Here is a 10,910-nt window from a genome sequence, read left to right as displayed (position 1 = left end):
CCTACCATATTCGAGACTGGACGACTTACTTGATTCACACCAGATACCTCAGTGGCAGCACTTGTAGTGGCAACCGCAGCCGCATTGACCTCCATCATTTTCCTCATGCTCATCATGGCCTCCATCATGATATCTTTGGTCTTTCATGGCCTCCATGTCGACCTTCATCTATTCCTAAACTTCCTCTATCTCGATCATGATTTTAGCCTTGGCACGTGTTTGGTAAGGGTGCCACAAAACGCGTTCGTTGTTTTTGGTTACTATGGTTACATTTTAATGATGACAATGACTACTAAAAATAAAATGCAATGAGTAATGCAACAACTGGATAAATGTGAATGCATGACAATGATAAGTCGATGAAGTATTGAATTCATATAGAACATTCCATAGAACATAGGGTCAAATCAAATCCTATTTCATTAAAACAACATGGTTCATCACATCTTGTTAGAGTCAAAGCATAAATACAACACAAATGCCTTAGTGACTCCTAATTATGTGGGTCATTAGTTCGACCATGTGTTGGCAGTAATCGAAAACACCATGGACTTCGTCGGGAGCTGAGTGCGTGTCAGCCACTGCCTAGGCTCTGGCTAACAACCTTGGAAACTCTTGACTCCCATTCAGAGTGAGAGCGAATCTATTCATCCATTTCATGGCTTCCCCATGCAATAACTCCATCACCCTCTCTCTCTCTCTCGCTTCCCTTTCAATTTGCAGAGCCAATACCTTTGCCTATTCATCTTCCAACATCTGCCCATGACTAGCAGCCAGGTTCACCTTCTCCTTATATTGATCAATGATTATCAACATATTCTCTTCTATTTTGCTCAATTGTTCTACCAAACTTCTCTTCAACCTCTGACAAGCTTTTAACTTATCCTCTAACGCCATGCTTTCCATCCTTGATTCATCCCTGCCGGCCCTTCTAATCTTGAGCTCGTTACTGCTACCCCACAGAGCCCTTCGGAACTTGTTCTTGCTTCATTCTTTCTTTCGGACCCTTTTTGTTTCCCGCTCTATCGCTTCAATTGTGGTCAGGTTGATATCTTTCAGCTTATCACACTCTTTCCTGACCCTAGTGACTGTCGTCTTCAACTTCTCTTTCACCTTCGAGCTCTGCCTTCAAAGCCTGCACTTTTTCACTTTCCTCAGGAATTTCAGCCTCTTTCCTACTTAAACTTTTTAGCTTTGGGAGCCAAGTTATCCCTTGTGTTCTAGACTTCAACCACTTGTGATAGCCGTTGATGACGTCATTGCTACTTCCTCTAAGCTCCTTATCTTTTCTTCCCACTCTATTCCATGCTTTAGAGATTTTCTGAAGTATCTTTGCATTAGCTTCATTGAAGCCTCCCGTGATGAAAGGTGTGATGACTTTCTCCGATGGTGCACCTCTCATAGGGTAGCCTAACTGTCTTATGGCCAACATGGGATTATAGTTAATACAACCTCTCGTCCCCATCAAAGGGACATTTGGGAATCCTTCACATGAGCATAACACTCCTGCCTCTCCTTCTTTCCACCGTGGGAACCAACTAATGGACGCTTTTGTCATGCCTGCCAAGAGTTCTTCCCAATTTGCTTTACCCTTTTTGGAACACACATGATGACCTTGTAGGGGACAAACAGGTCTACCTTCATGATGAAAAACGTGGGATACCAACCATACATAAAGAGCAGGCGTACAATAGACAATTCTCGCACTACTCTTCTCGCACCTCAAGTCGAATGTATCATATGCATCCGCCAAAGCAGCGATGACCGGGCTTTCCTTGCTGTGGCGATAAGCAAGAAAGGCGTCGATCGCTGCTAGATCCACTAGCCCGTCTACATTCGGAAATAGTATAGTCCCAAACACCAACAGTGCTAATATGTCAATGAACGAGGTCCACTCCCCTTGATTTGCCAAAGCTTTTGCCTTCTCCTCTAAGCGCTTCCTTGGTATCCCTACCATCCCATTCCTATTTTGCTTCACTTGGTCTAGCTCTTGTTCTGAGATCTTGACCACTTTTGCTATTCTTGCCATAGAAGGATAGAATCCAGAAAAGAACTATGGTTTCCTTCCCCCTAGTGGACATCCTGAGATCCCTTCAAACTCTTCTATGGTTGGTGCCAACTGAAAGTCCCCGAAAGTGAATCATCTGAGTGATTGGTCGTAGTATTGAGTGAGGGATGCGATGGCTTCAACGGACACTTCTATCATTGCTAGATCCCAGATTTTCCCATATGCCTTGCTGAAGGCTTGACGTCAAAATTGATCCATCCGCTACCCTAGTTCTCGAAAGTTGGCTAGTTTTAGATTCTTGACTTTGACATGATAGAACCTCTTTTTAAAGGAAGGCGCTTGGTCCGACCCCATGTTTGCGAGAACGAAAATTTTTGACGACCAATACTTCAACACCCTATCATAGAGGAGATATGATGAATGCATTAGGGCATGGTTATGCTATGCATGACAAACATATTTATCAACCGGCACAAGACGCTCGAAAGACCATCTTTTCCTATCCACCATGCATTGGGCATCATGGTTTATTTGCAGTTATTACCATGGTACCCAATGCATGCAATTAAGAAAGTGGTGTAGACTTTCATGCTTCTTTGTGACTTTGACGACAAAAAGGAATGCAAGGCATGGGTAACGACACGGGGGAGTATGCATGAGTGAACATAATGACTAATGACAACAGAAGGTATGTGGTTAGTAGCACAAAGAAACATGCTAGACGAATGAGCATGATAACATAATGACTTAATGCGAAATATCGGGTGTGAACTTAAAAAAAATGGTAAACACAGGAATGATGTATACTATTACGACGTATAAAGATATGCATGACTAGATCAAGCAAACAAGACATAGTGAGTTTGTTTTGTGTCCCTAGTTTAGAATCCTAATGGAAGGGATCAAAAGTTTGCTATCTGGTGATAACCCCCAAGGGTAGTTGTATGTAACTTTCAAGGCTTCTAGAGATATCATCCTCTTTGATAACAACATTATGGTGACAGGGACTACCAGCGACAACATATCATCAAAAGAGGATAACTTTAGATGAGGCTTCACTGTTATCAAGCGAGTCGGAGACCCAGCATGACCACAGATCGACCTCCACTTCCTATGTCTCACATAGACCCGGGTATAGGGCCTAATACCTCAATGTGTATGCAAAGGTGTAGGTGTCATGCGTGCATAGAACAAACAAATATTCCTAACTACGAATATAATAGATAGATATACACACAAAAACACAGTAACACAGCAAGGGTTATATACAAATAAGGGTAAAACAAAAGATAAAAGAGAAAAGGGAACATAAATAAAGAAGAAGTCACGAAAAAACATTGCACATTGATCGAATGGCCTAACTCTCTAACAAGTCCCCAGTGGAGTCGCCATTTGTCGCAACCTACCCTTCAGCAGGAGGGCGAGGCAAAATAAAAAGAATGTCTTCCAAAAAGGAAAACATGCGGGAGTCTCCACCAACGTTTATTCGAGGAAAATGTTAGAAAAACCAAAAAGAGGTCTGCGGATTTTGAAAATAAGGGTCGGGAGTTGTTTACGCACGGGGAAGGTATTAGCACCCCATATGCCCGTCACAAGAGATGACAACCTTTAATCCAATGTGCGTAACGTGACTTCAAGATTATTTGTTTTTCCCTTTTTATGTTTTTATTTTTATTTTTTTGGGGTCGACAAGGGGATTTCCCTTGCTCCTACGTATCCTTAGGTGCGATGAGGAATTTAAACCTACATAGTTTTTTAAAGCGAGAAAATTGTGTGTTGAATTGGTTTTAGACTTTCGAAAGATTCATTTTTGTTACTGAAAAAAAGGGCGTTAAGGTGTTGGACCTTGAACGATCTCAAGTGGCTTTGATGGACAAAAATTCAGTTATATGTTGGTTTTATCTCGGTTTTGTTTATTAACTTTCAATCTTTTTAAAAGATGACTCACAACGCCAATGATCGGTTAAGATTAAACTTTACAAAAGAAAAGAGATTACCGATGATAGAAGAAGGAGATGAATATGCACAAAACAACAAAGGGAACCCCTAAGGGTGCATAAACCACATTCAAATCTTAAAAACAAAACTAACCGAATGACGAACGAAGAACACCAAACCAAGAACGATGAAGAGATTGATTACAGTCGCGATTTGGCAGCGCCTTGGCTTTGTTTTCTCTTATTTCTTCTTCTTCTCCCTTATTTCTCTCAATTTCTCTCAATGCTGAATGCTGGAACCCCTTCCTCAACCCCCCTTCACGCCTATTTACAGGAAAAAATGGCATTTGGGACCATGGCAGCTCGCCCAGGCAAGCTAGTCCCTTTAGGCTGAAGTAACTTGGGGGCCCAGGCGAGCCAGAGGCTAGCCTGGGCGAGCCAGGGTCCCAGAAACTCAGAAAAAAGACCCTTTTGTCCCTTCTTTTGGTATCTTTCGCATTTTTAATCAAAACATTGAACAATCTTTCATCTTGTACAGTAACTGGTGTCGAACAATGCAGTTCGGCTAGTGAGAATCAAAACATCAGTGAATGATAATCCCTGAACGAAATTAGGGTTTGGCACTGGGTATGGCACGAAAAACTTGGACATGCAAGCTTGAGGTTAATCGTAAAACTGCAAAGACATGACCTTGTGAGAGGTTTACCAAGAATGTCATACAAAGTTGATTTACTTTGTGAAGCATGTCAGGAGAGGAAACAAATTAAAACCTCCTTCTCAAGCAAAAACTCTATTTCCACCTAAAGACCACTTGAATTATTACATATCAATTTGTTTGGTCCAACTAGAACAACCTCTGTCAGTCGAAAGAGATATAGTCTGGTAGTAATGGATGACTACTCAAGATGGACATGGGTTATGTTCCTTGCTCACAAGAATAATTCCTTAGAGATCTTCTTTAAATTCTATAAAAGGATTCAAAATGAAAAGGGAGTATGCCTTACTTCAATAAGAAGTGATCATGGTGGAGAGTTTGAAAATGAGAACTTTCATCTATTTTGTGAAGAAAATGGAATTCTTTATAACTTCTCTACTGCTTGAACACCACAACAAAATGGTGTAGTTGAGAGAAAGAATATATCATTGCAATAAATGGCCATAACCATGCTTAATGACAACTCTACACCTAAACACTTATGGGTTGAAGCAGTTAATATTGCCTGTTATTTGTAGAACATAATCTATATAAGACCCATTCTAAAAATGACTCCTAATGAACTATGGAAAGAACGAAAACCCATCATTTCATATATATATCCTTTTGGATGCCAGTGTTTCATTCTTAACACTAAGGACAACTTGGGAAAGTTTGGCTCTAAGTCTGATAATGGAACCTTACTTGGGTACTCTGAAACATCCAAGGCATATAGAGTTTACAACTCTAGAACCTCAGTTATGGAAGAAGCTATTCATGTAAGATTTAATGACACAAAGCCTAACACAAAAATATCATATCTTGATGAATCCTTTGCAGATATAAGACTAGATGAAGGCATTCGACCACTGGTAGAACAATCTACAGGAACAAACACATCCAATCAAGTAACAACACGATCTTAAGAAGAAAGAGAACCAACTGGATGAGTTATAAGGAAGAACCGTCCAGAGAGTCAAATCATTGGATATCCCTCAACCAAAGTCCAGACAAGAGGATCTCTCATTCACCAAGGTTACATAACTCTCATTTCAAAAGTATAAGCCAAGCATATTGATGATGCAATGGAAGATGAGAACTAAGTAAAACCATGTAAGAGGAACTTGAACAATTCCTGAAAAATGATGTCTGGAAGCTTGTAGAACTATGTTGGATTTTCCCTGCGGTTGTTTTTTGTTCCACTTTTTCTTTGTTCAAATATATTCAAGGGAAATTCGGTTTGCCGGAAAGCACACCGGATCGTCAAGTATTTAAAAATTAAAACGGATGAATCCGAGTATCGAACACAGGGAACTAATGTTTACCTGAATTAAGTTCAGAAATGAAGCATTGTTGAGAGAACATGTATGATTGATAATTTCAAACAAAATTTAAACTAACTTTTATGCTAAAAACTATAAAAAGCAAGGTAAGTAAAAGTGACAACAGTAGGCAGAAATTGTTGGGTCTTTCTAACAAACAAGCTGATGCATATAAATATATTTCTCTAATCAATCAGGCTCTTGTGTTCTATGCTGTAGCCTAAATTACTAAACCTCGATCCCTCGTCAGACCGAATCAATCCAAGCTTCGTCCTCATATCCCTCTTGTTGGACTAAGCCCAATTGACACAACCCTCTTAGGTTTAGACTAACTTAAACTGAGTTTCATCCGCAGATCCCTCTTGTAAGACTAGACTCAACTCAAGCAGCTTACGAAAGTTTAGCCTAATTTAGCCTAAGCTTCATCCGCAGATCCCTCTTGTAAGACTAGGCCTAGACTAAACAACATTATTGTAACAACACAATTAAAACCAAAACTTAATCCGCAGATCCCTCTTGTAAGACTAAGTTTCGATTCTGCTTCAATTAAGTTCTAAGGTAACAGTACATTTCCCAATGCTAAAGTCACCTAACTATACACACAAATGGATGATCAGACCAAAAGCATACAAACATTAAACATTGAAGGAAGCATTGAACACAGAAAACATAATCAATTAGATATTAGGTATTTACATCAGTTGTTCATTAGAAATCCCCAACTAGGGTGTTTAGCTTACAATACCTAAGGTATCTCTACAAAAGCTGCCCCTCTTACTGCCTCTAGAGCTCTTTTCCCGAAGTAGGCACTGTGGTGTCTGTGCAATTCTGTGCCCTGGGCATTATACCCTAATTCTGCACAAGACAGGCTTTAAATAGGCTCTGAAATCACGACGTTGCGCTTAGCGCCACCTTCGCGCTTAGCGCGCGGGCTTGATGCTGATGCCCTGCTAGATTCTCCTTCGCGCTAAGCGCACTGAAGCTGCGCTTAGCGGTGGATGCATGCTTAGTCCAACTGTTGAGCTAAGCTCAACTGTCACTTTTGATACTTCATGACTTAGCCTCTTTTTCATTACACATTTTTCATCATTAAATCCAATGGACATATTCTAGAGACAGCTTTATCCATAAAACAAAATTTATTTACAAAAATCACTACAAAATAAAGATAAATTGGGGAACTATACAAGTTTTGGAAAATGATTTCTATACAAAAGTTAGTCGTATAAGGCGACTAACAAACTACCACAAGGAAAGAAAGTAGTGGGTCTTCAGGAACAAGCTCGACGAGGCAGGTAATGTTGTGAGAAACATGGCATGATTGGTTGCCAAGGGTTACTCAAAACAAGAAGGTATAGATTATATAGAAACCTTTTTTCATGTTGCTCATCTAGAGGTAATACGCATTTAACTCTCATTTACAGCTTATCCAAAAATGAGGCTATAACAAATAGACATAAAAAGTGCATTCCTCAATGGATTGATACAAGAGGAAGTCTATGTAGAACAACCCTCTGGGTTTGAGAGTAACACTTTTCCACACCATGTTTTTAAACTCAATAAAACATTTTATGGTCTTAAACAAGCCCCTAGTGCTTGATATGAACGTCTTATTTCATTTCTTTTAAATAATGGCTTTGAAAGTGCAAAAATGGATACAAATTTGTTCCAAAAGAACTATGACTCCTAATTTATATTATTTCAAATTTAAGTGGACGACATTATATTTGGTGTTACTAATGAACCTCTCTGGGAGGAATTTTCTAAGCTAATCCAGGTTGAATTCAAAATGAGTATGATAGGAGAGCTAAAGTTCTTCTTAGGACTACAGATAAAATAAACCAACACTAGGGTCTATATCCATCAAATCAAGTATGTCAAGGAACTTCTCAAGAAGTTTAATATAGAAGATGCAAAAGAAATGAAGACTTATATGCATCCAACATGTCTTGGACTTGACGAGGAATCCAACAAAGTGGACAACTCACAATACAGAGCGATGAATGGATCCTTACTATATATAATTGCATCTAGACCTGACATATTCTTCAGTGTTGGACTATGTGCTAGATTCCAATAAGACCCAAGGGAAGTTCACTTAATTGTTGTCAAAAGAATATTTAGAATTTAATTGGAACTTCCAATCTTGGTCTTTACTTTAAGCAAAATAAGGAATTTAGATTGATCAATTGATGTGATGCCAACTATTCTGGTGACAAACTTGCAAGAAGAAGCACTAGTCAAAGTTGTCATCTCATTGGTGGAAACCTAGTCACTTAGATCAGCAAGAAGCAATGATTAGTATCACTATCCACCGAAAAAGCAAAATATATATCAGCATCAAATTGTTGTACTCAACTGATATAGATAAAAAATCAATTAGAAGACTATAGTATATATGAAAGAAAAAAATTCCCTATCTACTATGATAATAAAGCTGCAATAAGCATCTCTAAAAACCCTACTCTATATTTACGAGCTAAGAATATAGAAAGTAAGCATCATTTTCTAAAATACCATGTTTAGAAGGGAATAGTGAAACTATAGTTTGCACCCACTGATGGTCAGCTTGCTGAAATTTTTACAAAACCTTTTACTGAAGAAAGGTTGATTCTGTTAAGTGATCAACTTGGAATGACCTTAGTAAATGAATGATTAATGTCTAAATGCCTCACAAGTTACACTCTGCATTCAGAGGACACATCATCCAATGGCCATACATATATACATACATGATTGGATGACTACGAGTGGACGAGGGATATATTGAAAACTCTACACCTTATCAAAACATTGCATTTTTACTGTTGAGTTATCCCTGAGTAATAGGCCTCTTAATTACTTTTTAAGAGCCTAGAGAAACCGCCCACATTCCTTATAAACTCCTTCAAATCAGGGCTACAATCTATCTTCACTATCTTTGCAAGAATTCTCATGATTTTTCTCAAGAAAACCTCACTGAAACCCTAATCTTTTTCTCTGCTCACCATGACAAACTCCTGTGAAAACACCTCTTCCACCCGTCCAACCTCAACCACCAGTAAGCATTCCATCCACTCTTCCATCCTTTACCCAATCACAAATACTTAGCCTTGACTCTCCACCACAAATAGCTATTCCCCAAACACTTCCCCCACCACCTACTCACTATTATATTCCATCACCTGTTAGAGATAGGGGGAGAAACATGAAGACTAAGCCTTGGAGCTTGAAGAAGTTTTGTCTTTTGCATGTCCAACTCTTTGAGCAGCATTTGTATTGATTATTGTATTGTTTGTTGCATCTTAGTCTTTATATTTCCATATGTACATCATGCATCATCATAAAGAGGAAAAAAGATTGTTTCTAAAGTTAGAAACTTCTTCAGTGCATAAAACTCTCTATTTTAATAAATTACAAGGTTGATCATAATCGACTACACAATGTTTGTAGCTTGCAGAGAGATTCTCGTTTTGGTTTAATAGATTACAAGTTAACTGTAATCGATTACACAGTTTAGTTGAGACAATGACTGGTTTTTCTTGAGTCTTTGCTTTAATCGATTACCAAATAACCGTAATTGATTACTTCTTTGTTTAAAGTGTTCCCATAAGTGATCAAGAACATTTTAATAGATTACATTGTTCCTGAAAGTTTCTCAGATATTGGGAAAAATACTTTAATTGATTGAAATGATAATATAATCGATTACTTCGAAATAATTGATTACATTGACTATTTAATCGATTACAAACAATTATACTTGTTTTCTCTATAAATAACCACCTAGTGTTCTCACTTTGAGTACAAATGTGTGCAAAATGAAATAAGTGAAAGGAAGAGAGAAGATTAAGTGCTTAGAAAAGTGTGTGACTCACAACTTCTAAACTTTGTTTTTGAAGATCTTATGGTAAAAAGTGAGTTGTGAATTTCTCTTGAGTTCAAGAAGACACTCATTCACTCAAGCAAGGTTCTTGCATATGATTGATCAGGTTGTGTCTCTCCTTGATTCAATTTTTTGTGTTTTACATATTGTTAGCATATACATGAATTTCTGAAGGCATGCTAGAATCAGTTTTTCTAGTTTGGGCTAAGGGTAAGTTTCTCTTAGGCTCTTATTCACAAAGGACCCTAGGGTTGGGTTCCTTAGTCTCTTTTTCTGGGTAGGAATTGAGATTGATTTTGATTGCTTGTAAGAATTCTATATGCATAGTGAAAATCTAATTTGGGTTGGATTAGATAATTGGATTAGCTTCTCTAGACATAGAGAATGAACCGGTATAAAAATTGGTGTACATGTTCTCTTGATCTTATCTTTCTTTCTTATTCTAGTCTTGATCAATTTACTGAAGGTTAAAGAAAATATCTTTTTAAGAAAGAACTTTAACAAAGATTTTGTGTTAAGGGTGATTGATTGAATATTGGTTTATCAAAAGTTTGTGATACGATCCTCGGAAAAGAAGTTTTTTTTTAACTCTGGTTTTTTTAAGTTTGATTTGATATAGAAACCAATTCACCCCCTTTCTTGGTTTGTGAGTTCCATCATATTTTTCATCACCACCATCCCAACCACCACCACCACCACCCTCTCAAGATCAGCAATGATGTCCTCCATCACTTCTTTCACCTTCAAACCCATTGTTTTTTGCTAATGACAAAAGAGGGAGAAGTATATGAAACAATTAGTTATGTAAACACCAGGCAATTAATACAATAAATTGTTTCAAAAGAGTCCAATATATTTGTGTTTACAGTTAAATCCACCCATGCATAAGTATATTAGACATAAAGGGAGCTGAAAGCCACCACACATAGCATTATGATATATTGTCATTCATACTGAAACTATTTTGATAAATACATGCTATATTCATTGCTCAAAATTTATATAGTTTTTCATCATCAATAAGGGGGAGATTATTAGACATTGGACGACCCAGACATCTCTTAAGGTTTTGATGAAAACAACG

The 10,910-nt window shown here is 38.0% G+C and overlaps 1 protein-coding gene across 1 annotated transcript; it reads right to left on the bottom strand.

Annotated features, from left to right (window-relative positions):
* Nucleotides 1-1,081: 1,081 nt before the first annotated feature.
* LOC114397049 lies at nucleotides 1,082-2,029 on the bottom strand. Its single transcript, XM_028359180.1, has one exon. It carries the CDS (start codon nucleotides 2,027-2,029, stop codon nucleotides 1,082-1,084), a length of 948 nt encoding a protein of 315 aa, XP_028214981.1.
* Between the last annotated feature and the right edge of the window lie 8,881 nt (nucleotides 2,030-10,910).

The sequence above is a fragment of the Glycine soja genome, chromosome 18, assembly GCF_004193775.1.
Source record: "Glycine soja cultivar W05 chromosome 18, ASM419377v2, whole genome shotgun sequence".
In the NCBI taxonomy this organism is placed as follows: Eukaryota; Viridiplantae; Streptophyta; class Magnoliopsida; order Fabales; family Fabaceae; genus Glycine; species Glycine soja.
This window is presented reverse-complemented; position numbering and strand designations above follow the sequence as displayed.

Excerpts from the sequence above, each read along its gene's own strand:
- LOC114397049 (XM_028359180.1), bottom strand. The coding sequence starts at position 2,029 with ATGGCAAGAATAGCAAAAGTGGTCAAGATCTCAGAACAAGAGCTAGAC.